We start from the raw sequence: 25,134 nt of genomic DNA, 5'->3' as shown, positions 1-25,134 counted from the left end.
GAATAAAATGAGTTAAGAATCATAAAGATCTTTGCAAATACTAACACAATACAAAAAATGTTAGTTCATATTATTATCAACTTTATTATTACCAGCCCAGAGGCCATATATTCAAAGGCATTTGAGATTTCTGGGGTGGACAATATGGTAGTGTCTGCTAGAGGAAATTGAGACTGTATATGACTATTGATCTCAAGATGCTGTTGTGCTTTGTTTATGGAATCAGACTTTCTGTGGGCAGAAGGCCGACCATCTGCTACTCTCAAAATGCTTCTGAGTCTATTCAGGAAGTAAAGGAAGTTTGAGAAGTTTAAAAGAACATTTTTACACCTTTAAACTGTTATCCAACATTGCTGCATCTACCTTTATAGTAAATTTGTTCATGATTCCCAACCTGGCACTGTTCATCTCAGAGAGTGAAGACTTATGTACCTCTACTCTAGGAAGCACATAGAATAACTTATAATATAATATATTAATAATTGTTAATACAACATAGAAATATTATGATACTAATTATAATTATGTAACATAATCATATAATTAAATAAATAATACAATAATATAAATACTATATTAATAATATCTAAAATTCATATATATATATATATATATATATATATACATACGCCCCCCCCCCTCCCTGGAAGTCCATTGTAGAGAGAATTGGTTTAGCTTTAGGCTCAGTTTCTTCTTAGAATTAAGATAGTTTATAATCAGGCCCCTTCGTTTTCATACCAGCCTTAGTACTAAAAATATCTGAAAGCTTGTCTTTTGGGCTGGGGGGACTTGGTATGAAATACCATAGGTGGGACATCTAGGAGAATGGTGTGACTTGCAAATTTTCACATTTCTATAATAAATTATAAATTATGTGGTACATTACAAACAGAACCACCTAAAATAAAACAAATCTTTAAAACCCCAAAGACACTCACATAGGGCAAGAGGATAGTATCGCTGCTGACTCCACACAGACTGATAAGAAACTGCAGGGTTATCCTCAGATTATTGCTCCATTTCTCGTTGTTGGCTAGGGCATTCCAAGCATTTTCCATTTCGGGTCCTGGAACTTCATCTCCATACTACAAAAACAGAAATTTAAAAGAGGTACTTAAAAAAAGGGGACAATGGTCATGCAAAAACAAATTTAAAAACATTAACCTCCAGCTTAGCATAATGCAAGCCTGGAATCTCTGATATTCAGAGAGGCTGAAGCTGATGGCTTCTTTGGGAGTTCTTAGTTCTAGTGGGGTTAAAGCTGATTAGATGTCTGCATTAAGTCTGGCACCAACCAGTGCTAAGGACGGGGGTAACATCATCCAAAGTCAGAAACATGGAATGAATTATGGCTTCTGTACTGATTGGTACTGGGAATGAGTCTATGAGTGCTCACTGTGTTTCTGGCCCAGGAGATAAAGGGAGACTCAGTTAAAAAAAATCATACTCATAACTACACAGAAGAAATCCTTTTTTGGAGGGTACCAACCATAAGGCGCATCTCCTAAGTTTTCAATTTGTTAAAAGATGCCACTACTCAATCATTCCACAAGGCTGCTCCTTACACAGTGTCATGATGAACAGTGAAGAATGCTAGCAACCCCTTTCCCTTAGTAGCTACAGCACGCAGCATTTTAAATAAAATAAAAAAAATGTTGCAGCCTGACTATTCTAGGAAGGCTTCCTCTCTTGGCTTACCTTGGCAGTCATATACATGAGATTATTAAGGACCAGTGATGTAGCCTCTGGAGAACCCCAACCATTTCCTTTTAGGCCAAAGGAAACTGTAACTTCCCCTTCTCTGTCCTTGATTTCATCTTCTGGAGTGCTGGGGCTTGAGCCTGGGAGGAGGAGCCGGCTGTCCACCAGTTCAATGTTGTGAAGCCATGGAAGCAGATAGGTGAGCATGATCTGACGCCCATTTGGGTGTGTTGTAGGGAATCTCTGGCTCACCTCTAAAGAAAGGCAGCATGGTATTTAATCAAATAATAATTATGAAGGCTAGCACTTATTAAACACCTACTATATGTCAGCCACTTTTGGCATAATGAAGCCAAAAGTGATTCTGAAATAAATATTATTATCAATAAATTTGAAATGAAGTGACAAGAGGGAAAGTGACTTCTATTATTAAGTAAATTATTATATTTAACATTATTAAAAATTCCTTAGATACCTGAGAAAAGGGGAAGAGTAAGCTCAGGATACATCTTGGCCAGTTCATATGACAGTAGGCCTAGTGATACACTGTAGAGAGGTGGTAATGGACCATGGGTTCCATAGAGAATAGTGCCAGGTCTTTGTTCAGCCACTTTCTTCGAGTATACAAAAAGTTTTGCTTCTAAAATCTATAAAGAGTCAGGTAGAAAAATGAGAAATAAACAAAAAAATACCTTGTCAATGAGTTAATTATTAGCATTTGAATTTACTATGTTTATATAATTTATAAAATATTTATTTATTTATAAAAAATGAAATTAATGAATAACTTGAAGTAAGCACTCAAAGAAAAGGGATCAAATACTTTCCTGAATTAAATACAAGCATTATTTCTGTTATAATTTAATTACTGACATTTTTGGGACTAATGAACTGAACATATGTGTGTGTATTTGATATGTATATCTATACTATAGATTCAGCTTATTATAAAAAAATTTCAGCTCATTAATATTAAAATATAAATGTAATATAATGTATAATGTATAGTAATATATATAATCTAAACACAACACTAATTATGTGTGTGTGTGTGTGTGTGTGTGTGTGTGTGTGTGTGTGTGTTTAGAGAGAGGCAGAAATGAGAGGCAGGCAGGCATGAAAGGTATGGTATAATAGAGGCCAACCGTAGAGTCAGGAAGTCCTAGGTTCAAGTCTTCTTCCTGACATATGTCAATTGTGGAACCAATTGCAACTCATCTAACCTTGTGGAGCTCAAACCAAGTCCCTAAATTCAATTTATAGATAATTCCTGATGTGTGTTGGTAGAGGAAGTTTTCACACTGGGAAGTGGCCATAGCAATGAAATAAGAAAATACACAAACACATATCTATAACTAGAATTGTATGAGAAATTATGTCAGATATCTCTCTGTTCTATGCTTAAAAGCAGAATATTTGAAAAAAGCAATTAATACATGCCTGCATGAGTTGCATGGAAATTTCATAAATCTCTCTGTTGGTGTCAGAGGCCTTGAATAGGACAAGGTTTAATAAAGTCACTATGTCGAAGGGATAGTTCCTGAAAAATAAAATAATGCAATCTTATAAGCCAGTGTAGCTGACAACTTTAAAAAGCCATCAAATAGGTCCACAAAAATTCTATGTGGCCCAATACTATTTGCAAGTACCATTCCCATCCACCCATGCTTTCTCAGGCTGTTACTATTAATATCACCAAATGTAGAGACAAAAAATCCATATCTCTCTTTTTCCAAATCCAGTACTGCTACAATCTGCAATAAATATACTTGAATCCTTCCACATGCACGTTTGCATGAAAACCCATAAATGAGACCAAAAAAGCATGTTATTTCTTAGCAGTTCACTGATTAGTCCTCATTATACATGGTGTACTTGGGCATATCTTTAATTACATGGCTGTTATAGGGATATCTAAATAGGATTTATGATTATTAAATGTATTATTTCTTGCCATGTAACACTAGTTTAAAGATGAATACTATTTGATGTGTACATTTTCTAACACTTGCTCTTTTCTAGAGCAGAAAATGGGTCATACTTCACACTCAGGGGTGAGGTGACCAATTGATAAATGGCACCTTTGTAAATGTAGAATGACTGACATTCACCTCTTGTCTAACCTCAGAGTGCTTTGGTTAGCCTGGAGGCGTAAACATTCCATACCTGCTCTCTTTGCTGTCATTTCCTTTTGATTTAGGACCAACTCCCAGTTGTAATTATGTCTAAGAAATTCCAATTTTAAAGGAATTTTTTGAAAGGTACAAGCCTGCTACAAATACATGCCTATCAGGAAGAAAGTTTAAGAAGAGATGAGAGTGAGGTCTGGGAAAACATTGATATGAAAAATGATTGGTATGCAGGCTCATTTCTTTTAAAATCATTGGTGCATGAAGCTGTCTCTATAAAGGCAATTTCCCATTTAATAAATTTCAAGGACTTCTATAATTTTTGAGGGGATTTAGACATGCCCCAGCCTAATATGGGATTCTTTGAGATTGGAATACTTTGAAAAAACATTTTACTCATGTTGACAGATGAAAAGGTCTATGACTATGTCCCAAAGAGTCCCCAGTGCTGGAGCTGGGCCCTTGGATGGGCAAGGACAAGGGCACATCTGACCAAAAGGGGTTCTGTAGTTATATTATTGGGGTGTGTGGATAGGATTTGCTTGAGATAAAGGGATACTAGCATCTGATCAACAGAATGGTTGGGCCACTATTTAAACAGAGGATTCAAGGACTTTTACTTCTTGATCTTCAAACCCAAATTACTAGAATCCTTTAAAAAACCCCAAGACCCCAATCTTATATTAAGTTCCAAAATAAAAAAAATATAATACAGACATATTTAGTTACATAAAATGAAGGATTAAAAGAAAAACCTTGGGATACCAAAGTAGTCAAATGCAATTTAAAAAATCTCCAAACACCAGAAAACAAATGCACACTACTCTCTTATTTTAAATTAATAATTAATACTTTTCTAGTGATGATATATTTATATGCATCTGTAGAATACATCAAACAAATCCAAGATATAAAATCCATAATTGCAAAAGAAAGAAATTTAGGAATGACTCTTTGTTTTACAGAAATTATGTCCTTTTATATTGATCCAATTTCCAAATGTATCCTGTGACCTCAGTAATCAGGAGTTTCTCTTCCATGACGTAGGTCACAGACCACTGTGACAAGGAAATCACTTTAAAAGACTGATATATATTAATTTAAGGTCGCCAAGGAATTCAGCTATGTAATTCCTAAATGAAAACTCAAGTCAGCGGTCAACCTTTTATAAAGTTTAATTACAAACAGGAGGAAGAAAGGAATTAGAGATAGAGAGAGAGAGGGAGAGAGAAAGGGGAGAGAAGGGAATAGGGCTTAAATACCCCTTCTGTTTAGGCTGGGCCAAAAGGCCCAAGCCCTTAGATAGCTGGGGCAAAGAAAGGAGATCAGTCCCTATTACTCACGTGACCAAAATGGAGAAACAGTCTCAGGGGCCTCCACCTCCAGCTTCCTTCAGAGCCAACTCTCAAAGCACCACCTCTCAGACCAAAAACCTCTCCAACCAACCACCCCTCAGTCCTCAGACCCCTCTATCTTTTAGGAAGCCATCCAAGTTCCTTCCCCTCAGTTCTCACATCTACCAATCACTGTCCATGTCTTCCCTGTGCCAATGGTGGCTCTAGCTTAACCCAGGACCGCCCAGAGGTCTGCCCCCTTTGCACATGTCTGTTGAAGGTCATATTCTCAAATAATTAAATCTTGATCCTTTGCTGCAGCCCTTCCTAAATCCTGTTAGGACTGAGTGGGGTGGAAATTGTATTTTCCAAGACCTGGTTCTGTCATTCCAAGTATCTCTATTGTATCAATTCTAAAATCAATCATGACTCAAAGAACTTCCTGTTCTATGCTTAAGCATAGGTCAAAGCCCTTTCCATTGTTCAGCAAAAGGTTTCTGTCCTAAAGTAATCTTAAGAAGGGAGGAAGAGAAACCTCCCATGCCAATGGGGTTCACATTCCAATAGAGTTCCCACTATCAATAGGAAGTTTTTCAAGTATGAAATTTCCCAATGGTGAAATTTCCAACATTTATAAGTCTAAGAAATTTTAAGGTTTACACCACCCATGCCTGCCCATCAGTAGAACTCTCATCCAAGTCCTCCCTTAAATTTGTCACAGCGGTCTCTTCTGATGAGCTACTGAGAAGAAATATGCATCCCATTGTCTAGACCTACAAAAGGCATTTAATCTTGAAATGTCTTAATTTCTGGACCTGTAAAATGAAGAAATCATTGAAAACATGGGCTACCATCACTAACTGATCTCAGCTAGGAAACATGAATTAGAAGGACTGAAGTATAGAGGGATGGCCTATATAAGTTATGCTCTTTTAGGCCTAATTATAGGCTATGGCAACATGTATATAATTATAATAATGCCTTATCTCTCCGTGACTTTTTAAAAAGGGGTACCAAAGTATATTCACTACTATTCACACATTATATCCACTCCTTAGGACATTTATTCTATCTCCTCTCAATATAGCCAGGCAAAAAAAAAAAAAAGTCTTGCCATGGTTTCAATTGCAGGAACATAGTTCACACAAAGCATTTTCCATGTAAGCTCAGCTCCAAAATCAGAAAACAAAGCCCTCAGGCTAATAAATTTATTTTAAGCCCATTGTCTCAATTTATTTTCTAGGCATTGGGCCCATGCTTACTCACATAGTTATGAAGATCAACTTTTAAACTTTTAAAAAATGGTCTGAGAAATCACCTTCCTTTTTTTAGGGGAAGAGATAGAAAATGAAAGACTAGAACTTAACAGTAATGTCAGATAATTAAATATGACTAAATCCTATTTATCCTATTTATTTAGGACTGACTCTAACCACTAATTCCAGACTGTTTTTATCCAATACACTTTGTAGTGTGTGGTCTATGTTTGAGGTGCCTGAACACTAGAATGATACTTTCACTATTATTTAGAAAGTTTGTCTTAAAACAAGAGGCACAAAAGGAGGCGTGGAATTGAAAATTTGATTATCACAGCTTAAAAAGATTCACGAAAAAACATTTACTTCATAAAAAAGCCTAAATTTCTTTTCTGAAACTAAAGAAACACTAAATGTAAAGAAACCACTAAAATTTACACTACTGCCTTTTAAAAAATAATGAATCATTTCCTAGTTATCACTATAAACACATTAAACCTTTAAAATAGAAATTTTAATAAGTAAATAATTTTAATAAATAAATAAAATATGAAATCCATATTTGTAAAACAAGGAAACCAAGGGAGGGCTATTTGTTTTAAATTTCACAAAATAATAAATCATTTTGTAAAATAATTCATCAGGAGTGCCAGTATAGCATAGTTAAACAGCTGACCTCAAAGTCATGAATTCTTAAGTTTACCTTTGACACATCCTATCTGTTTGTCACAGTGTTTAATCTTTCAGGGTTGCAGGCAACTCTCTAAGGCAGGGGCCCAGGAGATATGAAAGGGGGGGTCTATGAACTTGAATATGCAAAAAATAAAACATTGACTTTTACCAACCACTAACTGAAAGATAACTTTAATTATCCATGTAAAAAATACATTGATTTTTTTTTCTGAAAAAAAACAAAACAAAACAAAACAAAAAAGTCCACAGACTTCACCAGGCTGCCAAAGATGTCCACTAGACTCAAAAAGGATAAGAATGCCTGATGTACGTCTGAGAAGTGACAGACTTGTATCGAGGTCTCTAATACAATAAAGCCACAGTTCTGATCCTCTTGCCTCATCAAATAGAAATAATCACAATTCTTTTCTGGCACTTAAAATGTGTTTTAATCTTGTAATTTTTTAGGAACACATTATTGTAGAAAATGAGGCCATGTTTTTATTGCTTTACAATATAAATGGTTGAATGAATAGAAAGCATCTATTAAATGTTTAACATGTGCCAAGCTGTCTACTAAGTGCTGTCTAGTCATTTAGGTTATATCCAACTCTTCTTGATCCCACCTGGGAGTTGATTGGCAAAGATTCTGGAGTGCTTTGCTATTTCCTTCTCTAGCTCATTTTACAAATGAGGAAACTGAGGCAAATGGGGTTAAGTGACTTGGCCAGAGTAACGCAGCTTGTTTCTGAGGCCATATTTGAAATCAGAGAGATTAATTTTTTGATTTCAGGTTTGACATTCAATCCATTGTGTCACCTAGATACCCAGGGGTACAATTAAACATTGAAATAATCTGACCCCTCAAGGAGCTTCCATTTTAATGGGAAACACAACATAAAAGTGGTGGTGGTCAAAGGAGGAGGTTAAACCTAAAACATTTTAATATGTACCAATAGTTCTTTAATAGCTTAATCTTGAATGCTTTAAGACTTGTAAATCACTTTATGCATAAAGTACCTTCCAGCTCTAAATATAGGTTCATGCTATATCATTTGCTATGTCTAAATATGGGTTCATGCTATATCATTAGGTGGCACAGTGGATTGAGTGTCAAGCCTGGGATTAGGAAAATACATCTTCCTGAGTTCAAATCTGGCCTCAGACACTTACTAGCTATGTGACCCTGGCCAAGTCACTTAATCCCATTTGCCTCAGTTTCTTCATCCATAAAATAAACTGGAAAAGGAAAAGACAAGTGACTCCAGCATCTTTGCCAAGAAACCCTGTGAATTTTAAAATTTCTCAGACTCTACCTTGGAACATTATCTTAAGGTTATGGTTAAGGTTATTCCCCATTTAAACAATGGAGGTACTTGATCAGGAATATATTGGGAACATTACTCCACCCATACTTAGGCATACTTTAGGGGAAGATAAAGTTGTAAACTCCTGATGAAACCATGAGAAAAAGTCCCCAACCCATACTTATAGTGAGGCCAAGCCCTTAAGCTAGATCTATTTTTAGATCTAATACAAAAGGGTGCTAAGTACCTATGAAGGTCAAATTAATCACTAAAAGGTCAGGCAACTTGCAAGGGGCAAGTTTAGCAAAGAGGCCTGGAGTACTCGGAAGATATAATCTACCCAGAGAAGGTGAGAACTAAAAACTAAGAATGGGCTGTCCTAGGAAAAATGTCTACTATGATTGGTAAATGTAAAAATTTGGGGGAGGTGACACAAGAGAAAATTTTCTTTAAAAGGAAGGAGCTGGAGGACTCTGGAATTAGTTTAGCTTTGGTAGCTGAATTGGAGGTCAGGAGTCAGAGGAGGCTGCTGGGTCTCTGAACACTAGAGTTTTGCTTGGAAAGATCTTGTGGCAAGTCATTAAAGACTGACTTAGTTTCTCTCTTAAAGAGAAAGGCCTAGGCCATTGGCCTAGGCGCTAGCCTTTTCCTACTATTTCCTCTTACTCTGTCTCTTTCCCTTTCCTTAATTCCTTCATTTATATTAATTAAAATCTCCATAAAACCCAGTTGACTTGGGTATTTCATATTTGGGAATTTTTCCCATGGCGACCACTTATTTTTGATATAAAATCAAGATGCTAAAAATTATCTTTACAGTTTGGGCAATTCACAGTCTTGAAACCCATATTTTTGTGGTCATAAACCTCAGATCACAAAAAGTTGTATCCTACTGAAAAATCATCTTATTTCATGCTCACAACTCATGATGCTATGAGAGAATGTGGATATTATTATCTTCATTTTATAGATGGGAGAACTAAAACTCAGGGAAATTATGTGATTACCCCAAGGTCTCACTGCTAGAAAAAAAGCAGAGCCAGGACATAAACTTAGGATACTGGGCTCTCATACTGGTCTCTTTATCCTACATGGGCCTGTCTTGACACAGTGAAACATGAAATGTGTAATTGGAGTAAAGATGCTTCAATGTCCTAATGAAAAGCTTTTTTAGTTTGTGTTAGACTTGACAAATCTGGCCTCAGACACTTACTAGCTATATATATTTATTTCACACATATACGAACATTTCCTATATATGTATATGTGTATATACATATATATGACACGATCAATAATTACGAACAATGACTTTCAGATTCATTCTCTGTAAACTCTCAGAATTTGGTGCCTCATAAAAATGATGTTTTGATTAAATAACCCTGGACTCAAATGGTCTGAAATTAAAAACTAGCAGCCTTTAAAAAAAACCCTTACCCTCTATCTTAGAATCCACACTAAATATTGATTCCAATGCAGAAGAAAGGATTAGGCTACTGGGGTTAAGTGACTTACCCAGGGTCACACAGCTTTTTACTTTCTCAGTAATGCCCTTAAGGCCTAACCCTAGTAATGGGATCTCTAGTTCAATGAGCATTATCAGCTTTACAGCTCTTAATGGATATTTCAATTTTGTTTTCTAAAAGAAAAATTCACAGCTGCTCTAGCAATGTGATATTAGACTTGTTTTTCCAAGTTCCTATCAGCATTTAATTTAATCACTTTTGCCCATCTGGTTCCAAGTTAACATACATTACCAGGACCATATTTTGCTAAAATCTGTACAAATTCTTATGGAATTCTTGTTGTCCTACAGAAAATCTGCTTAAGCTTGACCCAGTCACTTAATTCTTCCTCTTTTTTCATCAATTTTTGTCAATTGCAAAATTGACAAATTCCTTTGTAAGGCCTCTGAGGTCTCTTCCAGTCTGTGATAAGCCCCATTATTTGGGATAGCATCAAGTCCCCTGAACATGCAGCTTGTTTTCGAGGGACCCTGATGAGATGCAAGGTCAAGGGGCAATTTCTAGAAAATGACCATCTTTCCCCCCAAAAGTACTGGGGAAACTCAAAGAACATAGCTAAACATTAATTTTTAGAGAACATAGGAATATGATGTAGCTATTTTTATTTTTCATTGAAAAGTATGTTTTAAGCAGTAATCTTGAATTATCAGTCTGAAGCAATAAGGGTCTATCAGTTTTTAGGGACAGCTCACCTGGGCTGGAGTCAGGAGGATATGGTTCAAATCTGGCCTCAGACACTTCCTAGTTATGTGACCTGAGGTGAATCACTTAATCAGAGTTGCCTAGTCCTTTCTTCTGCCATGGAATCAATACAGTAAGGGTTTAACTCAAGCACTTTTGAGTATGTATAAGAAAATATTCATGGAAGCTTTGTCAGGACAAAATAACTGGAAATAACACAAATGTAATGAATGGGAGAAATGGCTGAATAGATTGAGATGTCTGAATGGAATGGACTGTATGTTATTGAAATAGCACATATTGGAAATTTGAAGAAAATAAAGGAAAAATATTAAGGGATGAAGAGAATAAAAATAATAAAATATAACAACAAAATCAAGAGAAAAATATAGTCAAGTAAAACAAATCCAAAAGGAACTCAAAAGCAGAGGATGTTTAAGTTAGTATAGGTATAGAATTTACATATTTTTAAACAAATTATAAACAATGTGGAGTTTGTAGTTTTGCACATAATCTTCTTTATGCATTTGTTTATTTAAATATTTTGTTGGTAGTTACTAAGTATATAATAAAAAATAATTTGTACAGATTCTTTTGAAGAAACTGTTGTCATGTAGACATTTTCATTTGAGTTGTCTCTATCATTTCTAGATCCCCCATAACACTTCACTAGGGATTGGGGTTAAAAAAAGAATTCCATAACATTAGCCATTGTAAAAATTATTCTCTTGGTAGAATGAGAGTTAATATGGCTTCCAGATTTTATGTACAGGGAGATGCTTCCATGTATAATCCAGCCAAAGTGAACTATTATTCACTACTTCCTGAACTAATTTGCCCAGTACTTCCCCACCTATATGACTTTGTTCATAATGTTTCTCAAGTATTTCTCCTTCATTTTCAAGAGGATCAATGAACGACATAAAAGGGTGATGTTTTAACTTACCCACAAATTAGAGTTAAGTGAATTAGAGTTGTGCAAAGGTGTCAGCTTCACTTTCTCTTCCTGAGTCATCAAAGTCCAATGACAAAAGTCAGGACAACTAGTGATAGCCCAGGAGTAGTGGAAAGCCTTGGTGTCTTCCATGTTTGACCAAATTGAAGTGCTCCACAGTGCCTGCTTCAGCTATGTTCCTGGTTGTTCGTACAAATTGTTCTCCTTCATCTAAGCCACTGGGGTAAATCTTCACCCTCTTGGGGTAGACATCCCCCTAAGTCACACTCTTTCCCATACAAAGAATGTACTTCATCCCTTTCTCCTTCTCTGGGCCTCTATCTTTTGAAATGCGTCAAAGTCTTAACTCAATCAGTCTTTCAAGTGTCTGCATCATGACAGCCATTATGCTAGGCTCCACAGATAGAAATGCAATTTATGAAACAATCTCTACTTTCAAGGAGCAAGCTCTCCTAAGAAACGACAACTAGTACATATCGAGGTGCACAGACAACTAATTAATATATATATATATATATATATATATATATATATATATACACAAAAAGAAAATGTAAATTAATACAAAGTTTTTAAACTACAATGCAGTCTGTGAGGGAGGGCACAAACTCTCTCTTTCATTAGACTTCTCTGACCATGCATGAGAAGTGATTTCTTCTTCCTTGGAATTCTCAAACACTTTCTGCACCTCCTTTAGTCACTGACATTTATTACACAGTATAGTTATATACATCTATAGCTTTACTTCCCATCTGGGTTGTTAACCCCTTGATGGCAGGGCCATGTTTTTAAATTTCTGTTATTAATATAATGTTTTGGACACAGTAGGTATTTAATAAATGTTTGTTGAATAAATGAGTTGTATAGAACTTTTTAAGTTAACCATGACAATCAGGTTTCTCCATGTTAGAACCCCATATATAAAATCTCTCACAGATCATCCACATTCTGCTTTTCAGTAATGTCCACCTAAATATGCAGCCCATTCTTCTGAGATCTTATATATCATCAGGGAATCATTCCTGATATGGAACCCAAGCTTGACTTCTTGGAACTTCTACTTAGCAGTCCTAGGTCTGCCTCCAAGGCTACCCAAAATAAGCTTAATCTCTTCCAAATGGAAGCCTTTCCAATATTTAAGACAGCTATCTTATCTCCCTCTCACTCCAAGACTTCTCTGCTTCAGACTAAACATACCCAATTCCTTCAACTATTCACCATATAAAAAAGGCTTTGAATCTCCTTTTCATCCCAATTGACTTCTTTTTTTTTTCCTTTTTTTTTGGCAACTTCTCCATTTTATCAATAACTTTCTTTAAAAAGCAACAACAAAAAACCAACACTCAGAACTGCACACATTAGTCCGAATGTTTTCTGGATAGTACCCAGTATGCTTAATCTGGCTTTTTATTTTTGCTCTGGATTCTTCCCTTTTGCATTCTCGTTGATTATTTTTGCTTTGCTCAGATAGTCAAATATTATCAGATCTCATGAACTGCTGTTAAGAACAAATCTAACCCTATTTCCCAAGTGAAATTTCTTATACTTAACTGAGATGACTATTTCTATACATAAATCATCTATATTGATATCTCTATTACATCTTTATCATCTATACCAATATCAATATCAACAACATCTATATCATCTTTATCTATATCTACATCTATATTTATATATATCTGGATAGCTAGATGGCACAGTGGATAGAGGCTGAGCTTACAGTCCAGAAGACTCATCTTTCTGAGTTCAAGTATCTTCAGACCTTGATAGCTGTGTGACCCCAGGTAAATCACTTAACCCCATTTGTCTCAGTTTCCTCACTTGTCAAATAAGTTGGAGAAGGAAATGGCAAGCCACTCCAGTATCTCTGCCAAAAAAACTCCAACAGCATCATAAAGATTAAGACATAAATCAAAACAATTCAATAACAACATATCTATATTTACATACCTGCTTCCACAAACAGTTGCTATGGCTTTAAAACATCCAGAAGCAAGCTGATAGGAGCCTGTGTAGCACCGGTCAATAGCCCAGTTGAAGAGATTTATTTGGTCAGGATTTAGTTCCAATAATAAAACCACAACTTCACAGCCAAGCTGATGGACCTAAAGACATACAAAACAACATTCATTGAGCTACAAAATAGGTACTTAATAAATATCTGCTTGCACTGAATGATTTCTTTTTACAGAAAGAATATTCCAGGTCCCTAAGGAAAATGTCTATGATGTAGCAAAAAGTGTTTTAGATAAAGTGGAGGAAGTGATGGAGGAACTTGAATGACTTACACAAGTGATCTGAATCAATTTTCTATTAGTATTCTTTGTATGTTGAGCACATAATTCTTCATAACAAAAACAGAAAATTAGAATTGAATTTTATGCAGAGAAAAATGTGGAATCAACTCAATAGTATTTAATGTTTTTTTTTAAACTCTAAAAGGTCATAGAAATACTATATATTAATTAAAAAATAAAAACCTATGATTTCATTGGTTTGGAAAACTTTGGAGTAAGGAAACTCCTGCTATTAAAGTAGGTTGGTACTTTACAACTAATTGTTTTAAAAGAAACTTCTACCAATGCAAGTTGGAATTTTATCTCTAGCTTATTGTTTTAAAGGGTTTCCTATATCATTTATAGGCAAAGGGGCCCAGCCAGTGTTAGAAGCTAGATATGCTTGAAGCCAATTCTCTTGCCACTCAGTTATATATTTAGATTTTTAAATGGATTACCATTCTTGAACAACTGAATGAATTCAACTATGCATGTTCCGAAATATCTTTTGATCAAAGCTGAGCAAAGTTCTAGGTACGGGACAAAGGTTTTCTGAGGTGCTTCCAGATTTATCCCTTCTCCCATTCAGTAGTAGCTCTTTCCCTAGAGGAAAATGTGAGCAAGTATGGGCTGGTACAGAAAAGAATTGGGTGGAAGTAGTCTGGGCATACTGATAAATAAAGGGACTGAGGTATTAAACATTGAGTCTTTACCAGCAGAGTGTCTGGGAGGAAAGAGAGACTAAAGAGATAAGAAGGTCTTTAAGAGAACTCTGAAATTTGGGATCCTGCTACACTTTTATTCTTTAACTCTGGGAAAACAGGGTGAGAGGAGCCCCAAAGAGTGAGGAATATCCAGTCAGCCCATGCCTTCAAAGAGGAGGGCCTTATAGGTCAATGGCAAGGAAGCAGAGTATTTGAGCATGATGAGTTAGTGAAGAAGCATATGGCATAGCTCCCATTCTACCCTTGAACTCTAAATTCTCTGGCATCCCATGACAGAGGACAAGTTCAAACTGCTCATAGACCACATCTGATTCTGGTTTCCAAAGTCCTGGAAACAGTAATCCATCCCACTCTCTGGCTTCTAAGACCTATTTTTTTGAGAGTGCTTTATGATCCTACAACAAAGGGATAGCAGGAATGACATACCAGAAAGAAAATGGTATTGGTGGTAATAATGCAGAATAAAATGACACAGTGCTATGATGCCAAGCTGGTGAAAAAATTTAAGTTTTGCTGTCAGCCATTTTTGCCAACCTTTGCCCTCATATCTATTTAATATTAGTCTTTTACATTTTACTATGAATGCATTTGAAGGTCACTTGTTCTGACGTGTGTGTGTGTGTGTGTGTGTGTGTGTGTGTGTGTGTGTTTTTGGGAAGTGTTGGAGAGGGATGTGGAGGTGTGCCAAAATCATCTCTTCTACAAGTCCTAGAATCAGTAGTCTACATTGCTTGAAGATATGATTCCCTTGCCCCACCCCAACTTCTCTTCTCCATTCCCTCTATTTGAAGATCCCTTGTGTCCATTTTCACTATCTTTCTTCTCCTGTACCATCATCCTGGGTCTTCACTGTCCCCTAGTCTATGGCTCCCTTCTTTGTTTTCTATCCCTTCCGGAAGAGAGGCTAAAAATCATGGAACTGTTTTATAATGACCAGTGTCTGTGTTAATGCATGTTATTGGGTATACTTGGGCAATGTGAATTTTAAAAGTCTCCATCTTGGTCTAGCACCCAAAAATTGTGCACACCCACACTACACGGACATGCGCTAGTCAATGACAAATCAGAAATAACTAACTGCCCACCTGGGCTGTCCTAAGCCAAGCTAGAGCCAACCATTGGATTTGTGAGACACAGGAAGTGAGGTAGGGAACAGCCTCTGGAATTCGCTCACTTCCTGTGGAGAGAGCTAGAGGAGAGTTGGTGTTAGGAGCTTGGAGAGGGAGGACGCCCGCAGACAGCTTTCCTTCAGATTGGTCACGTGAGTTAAGGACTGATTCTTTCCACCTTGGCCCTTCGGGCCTAAAACTCTCTCTGCCTTGGTCAGAGGTTGAGTAGCCCCTTTCCCTTTTCTCTTCTCTCCTTCTCTCCCTCTCCTTTCCCTACTCCCAGTGTGATTAAACCTCCATAAACTCCATTCTGGCTTGAGTGTTTAATTTTAGGAATTTCATAAGTAAATTCCTTGGCGGCCATTGTTCAATATTACATAAATCCTGTAGCCACATTTGTAACCATTACAATATTATAATCTCTCCCAGAAGCCTAAAATTTCTACCATTACAGCAAATAAGTGTGTATGGGTAGGATCAGAGAGCTTATGGAAAGGAAAGATGTAAACACTAGCAACATTCATAGATCTAACAAAGATAAAAGAAAAATCTGTTAAAACTTTGGTTTGCCAAATTACCTTGTAGCACATTAATCGTTTAGCAATCATTAAATGACTTACCCTATGTATTCAGGAAGATTAACTTTAATATAAGTTCTATTTGATTACCAACACTAAGTTCTACTCATGCATAGTTTGTAGGTCATGCAACATGATTGTAATTAGAGCTTAAAAATTTAGAAGGAATATTATTTATGAATTTGGTTACTAGGCATTATCTACAAATGGATCATTTGTCAATATTTCAAAATAAATATAGTATTGTTCCTTTTTAATTAAAATCTTTAATTGTTATTAAATACAATAAATTAATCTAAAAATAATGAAAAGATCAAATAATGGTTGTTGAAACTTTCAAACATCATAAAATTAATTTGTTCAGAAAAGACCCAGAAGCTATAAACTTGTGACCTTTTTTATCCCTCAACTGATAAGTTATTTTTAAAAAAAATTTTTTTCTTCTAGTTAAAGCCTCCACACTTAACATTTTATCTGCAATAGCAATGGATATGAGGGAAAAAGAAAGGAATGTCACTCTGCTTACTGCGAGGGCTGGGAAGCAGATAGGTCAGAGTTATTACAAGGAAGAAGATCAAATTAAATCAACCTTGATACCTCTTTGCTTGGTACTTGGCAGCAGATAAAAACTCATCATATTTTTGCAACAAACTTGAAAATCGATGATCACATTAAGATGGAAGTTAATGTAGACAGAGACAGACAAACAGTTAGCTTTCACCAAGTGAAACTTCATTCTTCTACATTGTCTTGATGTTATATTTAACCTAAACCACTTGAATGCCTGCATGAGACCATGAGTATATTTTGGAATTGATGACGAAAACTGGTTACAATTCTCAAGAACTCGATAGGACAAAATACAAAACAGATTTTAAAAGAAGGCAGCTACTTACTCGTAAATCTTGACAAGCCAGAATGTTGTCAAGCCATTTGTATAGATAACCATCTGGAGAAAGGCCCACATTGTCAAAAACAGGGCCACAGCAAAGTACTGCTGACATAGCCTAATAATAAAAAGCAAAGACACAAAGGTAAGGTTGGAGCTTTGTTAGTTAGCTTTGGATATTCTTGAAATTGAATTTACTAAGCGAGCTGGAAAGAGAGCTTAGATTTATAATTTAAGAAGATCGCCTAAAACAGGATAATTATTTGCTATGTCTTAAAACATTGCCTAGTTAATCCTACTACCAATGTCAGGTCCTAAATTTTAGCCCTGTTAAGTGATCCACTTGCTTGAAGGCTATGCATTTTTGTGGTTTTGACTAGACTTAGTGAGGAAGTAACATTCCAAATGCAATGGTTATTTCTTGGCATTTAAAAGAAGATCAGTGAATGCATTATGATCATCAAGGGAACTTTTTTTGGGAGCAGACCAGTGGGTATATGGAATTCCCAGAGAAGAAAAATTCCTTTACTAATGCAGATTGACACTTGCTCTGAGTCTTAAAATCTCTGTGAGTTGCCAAAGGCAAATGGTTTACTTAGGATCACCTAACAAACATCGATTTTTCTGTTTTTTATTTGGCACAAAGTACATACTTAATAAATGCTTTTTTCATTCATTTGTTTCTTTTTAATGTTTTATCTTTATTTTATTTTAATAATAAAGTACCACATAAGTTTTTATAGGATTCAGATTGTCTTCCTCCCTTCTTCCTTTCCCCCTCCTGGAATTTATAAGCAATTCAATCTGGGTTATACATGTATTCATTCATTTACTTTTAACCTCTCTTTTTGCTTCTATATTAGCTGGGCTCTAATGAACTGTGCAATGCAATTTCATGAATTGTCTATTTTAAATAAAAAGTCTGTAATTATTCAAAGTAATTGTGTGATTATGTCAGAGGCAAGAGTTGAAACCAGGTCTTCCTGACTCTGAAGTCCGTTCTTGAGATGTACTGTGTCAAAGTAGAAGTTGAGTTTAAAAATTTTGCTTGGATAATGAATATTTTAGCCAAAATTTAGAAAAACTGGTGAAGTGTTAACGCTGGACATATATACCAGCTCATATACTTATACATATATACTTATATATGTATATATAGACTTATACATACATATATACGTACACACATTCACACATATATACTCTCCTAAACACATGTACATTTTCATATGTATGCATGTCCATTTCTGATCATGACCTGGAAATGATCCTAGATGGAGTCAAACTTCTAGGATATTCTACTAAGTGGGAAAGACTTTAAGGACAGAGCTGGTAGTCATCCTGAGGACCAGTCCAAATGAGTTCAGAGAATTTCATCCTCAGGTACATGGTGAAAGGCATCCTCACACTGACAACATCCTGAACCCTTTGAAATGAATCCACATCTTCTGGGTACTTTCTTAGCAAAGTTTTTGAACTTTTAAAAACTGAGATCACAGCATTTCATGGCAAGGAGAAGACAAATACCTACCTTTAATGCACAATACTGGTATCTCGTTATCTGATGATTTCTATCACTGTAACGATCCAGAGGTGTGAACATAATGCTGAAAGGTCCTGCCCACTGGCTAAACAAGATGAAGAGATGGTGCCTCAAACTTTGTTGGGGGAAGAGAAATCTTCTGTGGTGAACTGCGGAATGAAACAGTGCAGTCTGAGGTCTCACAATAGACACACATTTTAAATTTTAGGAAAGTAAACAAAAATGATGAATTAAGATTTTTGTTAGCTTATACGACATTTATTTCATGAGACAAGGCTGATAGAAAACTTAGGTGTTGGGAGCAGCTAAGTAGCTCAGTGGATTGAGAGCTAGGCTCAGTCTAGGATTCAAATCTTGTCTCAGACATGTCCTAGCTGTGTGACCCTGAGCAAGTAATTTAAATTTATTTCCTAGGTCTTACCTTTCTTTTGACTTGGAAACAATATATAGTATTCTAAGATGTAAGGGTTTTTTTTTAAAGAAAGCCTTACTTTGCACATATTTTCCCCAAATTCCCAAGGCAGTGAGTAGATACTACAAAAACTGGCACCTTAGATACGCCTCTGCCATCAAGGTCCAAGGACCTTTCTTGCTTTGTGCTCTCCTGCTATTCCTTTAGGACTTCTGTACTTTTCCATCTACCTCACTGTTGAACTTTCTTTTATATACTGTTTTCCCTAATTAGAGTACAAATTCCTTCAGAGTAGAGGCTTTCTCAGTTTTTCTATTTTTGTTTTGCACATATCTAAACCTCTCTTCTTGCTTCCATAGTAGTTGGGCTCTAAAGAACTGTGGAATACAGTTCCATGAATTGTCTATTGTAAAGAAAAAGACTGTAATTATTCCAAGTAAATTTTGATTCTGAATTTATGACCACCAAAGAGAAAGAAGGCTAAAGGATGAAAAAAACCACACCTGGTTTAATTGCCTGTAATAACAATTATAGTCAGTTATATATTAAAATTTTATGTAGAATATTATCACTACTAATATTCCAACTATAATATTGTCATTAACAACATTCCAACTTAATAATAACAATAGATATCATTTACTTGGCATTTTATAGTTACAATGTGGACTTATACATATTACCTCTTCCACAATAACCCTGTGAAAGGAATACTGTGTTATCATTCCTGTTTTATAAATGAGGAGATTCAGCCTCACAGGATCAGAGAATCTCAGAGATGGAAAGGATTCTGGGGGTCAGCTAGTCCATTGCACTTCTAAGAATCCTTTCTTCAACCTTGTTCATCCTGGCTGGCTCCAGCTTTTACTTAATAACCTCCAGCTTGTGGGAACCTACTGAAGCAACTCATACTGTTTTTGGACAACTCTAATGGTAAGGAAGTTTTTCCTTATGTGAAAAACCAAAATCTGTCTCTTTTCAACTTTAATCCATTGTTTCTTATTCAACCTTCTGGGTCCAGGCCGACCAAATATATTCTTCTTCCACCTATATGGCAGATTTAGCAATATTTCATGGCAGAAATGTTATCTCCCTTATGTCTTCCCTTCTCTAGGTTGACCATCAAGTAGTTACATTTTACTAGCATGATCTCCAGGCCCCTCATCATCCTGGTCATGCTCCTCTTCTCAGGCTTCAGTTTTTCATTTTCAATGTCCAAGTTTGGAGAACCCAGAGGCTTCTAGATAAGGCAATGAATAAAATGCCGGGGCTAGAGTCCAGAAGACCTGATTTCAAATACAGCCTCAGACACTTGCTAGATGTGTGACTCCAGGCAAGTCACAACCTCTGCCTCAATTTCCTCAACTGTAAAATGGATTATAATAGCACCTGCCTTCCAGGGTACTTGTGAGACTCAAGTGAGATATTATTTATAAAAGTACAGAGCACAGTGCCTGACATATGAGCACTTGATAAACCCTTTCTTCCTTCATCTCTCTTATCTTTCCTTTTCTTCCTTTTTCCTTTTCTTCCTTCTTATATGAGTCTCCAGATGTGATCTGACTAGGGCCAAATGCAGCAAGATTGCTACTCTCTTGTTCTGCACATTAAATTACTCTTAATGCATCCTAGAATAGCATTTACCTTTGTTGGCTTTCCATATCATGCTAGATAATTCATAGCAAACTTTTAGTCCCTTAAAATCATTAGATCTTTGATTAGAAGTTGTTGTCCTGCCACACCTTTCCCAAACTGTATTTCTCAGGTTAACTTTATGTTTATCTTTTCCCATTAAATTTGTCCACTGTTCTAGCTTGTTCTGATATTTTTTATCTTCACTCCATCACCCAACATGTTAACTATCACATTAAGCTTTGTGTCAAATGCACATTTGTCAGGTTATCCATACTGTCATCTAAATCATTGAGAAAAATGTTGAAGAGCACAAAGTCAAGGACAGAGGTCTTTCCTAGATACTTCACTCCAAATTGACCTTAATAGGTTCTCTTAAATATTTAAATAAATGCTAAGTGCTCTTTGGTACTGCCAATTCAACCAGATAAAGTTTAAGAGGGTTAGTGATCTGTACATGGTCACATATCTAGGAAGTGACAGAACTAGGACTCCAATCCACATCCAATGTTCTTTCAATCATACCACATTAAACTGTGTCTATCTGGTATCAAAACAATAGGTCCCAAAGTGTCACTTTCAGCAAAGCACTGGCCATGTGCACACAATGACAGCCCCTCTCCACACCTCACCCTACCAACTTGGCTGACTTTATTTCACTGATGTGATTAGTTTATTTTAATTTTTGTTGAACTATTTAAAAACCTATCTTCTTGTTCATTTTGGATTTCTTTTATAGTCATTTTATTTGACGGACAGAATTCTGCTTAACCATGTAACAATAATCAAACGTGGAACATACTAAAACACAAAACAGAAACTATGTCTTTGTCAATTATGCTTATTGACTAAGACCAGAATGTAGAATTATTCTGAAATGACACCAAGAGATCACCAGAACGAGACCACGTTAAAAAATCAAAACAAAACAAAATAACGAGCCCTTCCAAAGGCTTTCTTTGAATGAGTTTCATTCTATTGAAATCACATAGGTTCTTTTATTTCAGATGGGACAAAAAAACAAAGGACAGAAATAACATGGAACACAAAGTCAAATTAATTCACTATTGTTCTCTTTCCAACTCTGTCCTCAATTGCTACAATCTGTTCTTGTTGGCACTTCCAACCATCCAAAAATAAATAAACCCTCCCATCCACGATCCCTGTGCTATACAGAAGCAGAAGATGATCAGGGAGAAACTCAATATGAGCACAAATGGTGTTTCAAGCAAACAAAAGGACAAGCTTTGGTGCATCACTTTACCTGGAACGCACTGAATTAAGTTGGCTATCATCGCACTGAAATGGGCCCGGATGTCTTTGAGAATTTCAACCTCTTTGTCATTTTCCGCCTCAAGCAACATGCGTGTCAAGTCAACGTATTCTAAGAACAAAGCTCCAAGTGCTAGTGTGTCCCTCTCTAAGGCTCCATTGGTGCTAGAATGAAGAAGAATTGAAGCTTTTAGACAGCTCCTTATTAAAACAATAAATTTAGTAGTCAAGAGTCAACCTTCAAATCTAACTAAGCTTGTTAACCCTCCCAGGATATAAACACCCCCTTTTACAGGCTTAGAAATAAATAGGGGTTCAGTGAAAAATAGGGTCACAAAACAGAGAAGGTAACTGCACAGGGTGATCATGACCTTACCTATCACTTATCACACCAGCATCAGCAAGAAGCTCAAAAATTCTCAGCAGTTGGAGCCGTAGTAAATCCCGTCTTTCTCGGCGTTTTTTGTTCTGTTTTAAAAAGAGGTCACATTGCTTATAGGTATAATCAAAACTATATAAACGTTGACTCAGGAAATCAAATATATTTAAGAAAAGCAATAATAATAACAATCCAATCATGCTCATTTTTCTAAATAAGTGATGTGTTGTTTGTTTTTCTGCCTACTTAATCCTGGCAGAAAATATTTGTTATTGTAAGTTGACAAAAAGGGGAAGACAGGAACAGTTTGCTATCATAAGGTGACAGAAAAGGAGATTCCTCCTCGATAAATAATTATAAAACAGAAATGTTAAGACTTAAAGAGTCCCATTTGTCAGGGTTTTTTTTGGAGATTATTATATATTTTTCTTTAATGAGACATAATTTAATCAGTATAGGGAAGAATTTCCAGGTGGGGAAATTTTTCTCCCAGTGAAGAATGCCACCTTATCTAGATCTTATAATGGACTATTTCCTATCCTGGTCCTTTCCTCTGAAAAAATATAAATAACATGTATAACCCAAATTGAATTGCTTGTCAGCTTCAGGAGTTGGGAGAGAAGAAGGTAGGTAGACAATATGGATCATATGACTTTGGAAAACTTATGTGGAAATGTATTTAAATAAAAAAATTAAATGAAAATAAATGAAAAAAAAAACTAAGTAATGCCTCCACCCCTCAGGCCAATCTCAAACTTAAATGCCTCAATTCAATGAACAATGTAGCAGTCTATTATCTATATAACAATCAAATATATTGCTTTACAGAAATAATGTCTCAGTGGGTCCTTAATAAATGCTGTAACTTCTCTACCTATAGAAAAAGGAATAGTAGTAAGAAATGGTGAGATCCATTGCCAATGTCATGTCTATGTGATTCTGTTTTTGAGGGTTGTCTTCACTTCATTTTACTTTACAAAAGTGTCTTAAGCAAGCCAAGATGCTAATCAATTAAACTTACTTCTGGTCTTCGCTCCAATGCTTCTTTCATTAATGGATGGAGCTCTTCTACCAATTCTCTGAAGAAAAAAACAAAACAACAACAAAATACCAAAATCCATTATTGTGAAAAATAGGGGTGGTTGATGATGCTCTAAAATAGGGGGCATGGTAACGGCTGTACCTTTCTTATGGGGTTAATGGGACAAAACACTGCAGGACACATTAAAAGAGATGGACTGGACCTACAATTTAATTGTAAATTGGAATGGGGAACTCCCAGGAGAGAGATGCCCTCTACCAGTGTAGTTTAGTGTACCACCTAGCTGCCCTGTCAGATATTCTATATGATAAACTTTCAATCATGAGTCTATGACCCCAGATTCTTAGATTTGTAATGTTATTTTAATCTAAAAGTCCATCACTTCTAAATGGCGGTGTGAATACAACACTGTTATCAGAATGGGGTGCACTTTACTTAAATGAAAAGCAAACTTTCAGTCAATTGTCCAGATGTTTTGTATCTATTATGCCAGACATCTGAATGTGTGCAAATTTTTAGATTTTTAAAATGTTTTGAAGGCTTTATAGAGAGAACCTTAGATGGTAAATCAATGAATTTCATATTCTACAATTTTCCCATGAAAAAAATTGGAATAAAAAGAATAGCCCTCTTCTGCCATGATTATGCCGAAAAGCTAATGAAAAATCTTATAAGCTTTTTACAAATAAGATACTACTTTTATGTATTTTGGGCCTAAATAATAAGAAAATTCTGGTTAACTGATCCCTCAGTAACAAGTATCAGCAATCCACTAAAAATTAAAGCTGAAAGGGCTTTTCAAGATCATCCAGTCTAAGTCTTTTATTTTACAGATGAGGAAGCAGAGGTCAAGGAAAGGTAGGGACTTGTCCAAGGTCACAGTGCTGAGTGGCAGAACTGAGACTTAAATCTAGTTGTTCTGACTTGAAATCTAGAAATTTTCAATTATTCCATATTAACCACAATTTATAATATTTTTAAAAGGGAAAGCTCCCTAAACCTGATGGCTGTAGCAAGTCTTTTATAATTGTCCCTCTTTTTCTTCAGATCCACCTTTAGCTTCTATTTTTCATAATCAAACTATATTTTTGAAATATCTAGTGTTTCTTTTCTTTTTTTAACCCTTATTTTCTATATTAGTAACAACTTTAAGGCAGAAGGACAAAGGGTAGGCAAAGAGGGTTAAGTGGCTTACCGAGGGTCACACAGCTAGGAAGTATCAGAGGCCACATTTGAACCCAGGTCCTCTCAATTTCAGGTCTGGAACTCTATCTCACTGTACCATTCAGTGGCCTGGCAATATTTATTATTCCTCATATACTCTAGAGCCTTCTCTTTTTGTTCCTCCATGAAGATTTTGGAAAATATGTATTTTTTTGTTTTCCTCTACTCTGAATTTTCCTCATTGAAGCCCTCAAAAACTTCATTGGCAATTTTCAAACAAAGGATATATCATTACTTATCAGAGAGCAGTTAAATGGTGGATAGAGCACTAGGACTGAGGTTGGGAAGTCTTGAGTTCAAATGTGTCCTCAGACACTATCTCGCTTTGTGACCGTGGACTTAACCTCCTCATTCCTCAAATGTAAAATGGAGATAAGAATAGCATGTATCCCCCAAGTTTACTCTGAGGATCAAATGAGCAAAGATTTGTAAAGCCTGGCTCATGGCTTGTTATTCTACATAATATGATAAATTTTAAAATATATAATA

The 25,134-nt window shown here is 35.8% G+C and overlaps 1 protein-coding gene across 10 annotated transcripts in view; it reads right to left on the bottom strand.

The window, feature by feature from the left end:
- FRY (FRY microtubule binding protein) overlaps window positions 1-25,134 on the bottom strand; it is a 502,970-nt gene that overhangs the window by 107,490 nt on the left and 370,346 nt on the right. For all 10 annotated transcript variants that reach the window (XM_056825142.1, XM_056825138.1, XM_056825143.1 and 7 more), the window contains 10 exons: window positions 23,401-23,458; window positions 22,377-22,468; window positions 21,993-22,165; window positions 18,673-18,833; window positions 17,149-17,259; window positions 13,515-13,669; window positions 3,142-3,241; window positions 2,177-2,348; window positions 1,699-1,955; window positions 939-1,085 (listed from right to left, as the gene is read on the bottom strand). In XM_056825142.1, the coding sequence (XP_056681120.1) occupies window positions 939-1,085; window positions 1,699-1,955; window positions 2,177-2,348; window positions 3,142-3,241; window positions 13,515-13,669; window positions 17,149-17,259; window positions 18,673-18,833; window positions 21,993-22,165; window positions 22,377-22,468; window positions 23,401-23,458 (1,426 nt within the window). The remainder of the gene's footprint in view (window positions 1-938; window positions 1,086-1,698; window positions 1,956-2,176; window positions 2,349-3,141; window positions 3,242-13,514; window positions 13,670-17,148; window positions 17,260-18,672; window positions 18,834-21,992; window positions 22,166-22,376; window positions 22,469-23,400; window positions 23,459-25,134) is intronic.

This window comes from Monodelphis domestica, chromosome 4 (genome assembly GCF_027887165.1).
Source record: "Monodelphis domestica isolate mMonDom1 chromosome 4, mMonDom1.pri, whole genome shotgun sequence".
NCBI lineage: Eukaryota > Metazoa > Chordata > Mammalia > Didelphimorphia > Didelphidae > Monodelphis > Monodelphis domestica.
The sequence above is the reverse complement of the archived record's forward strand: the minus strand, read 5'-3'. Positions and strand labels throughout refer to the sequence as shown.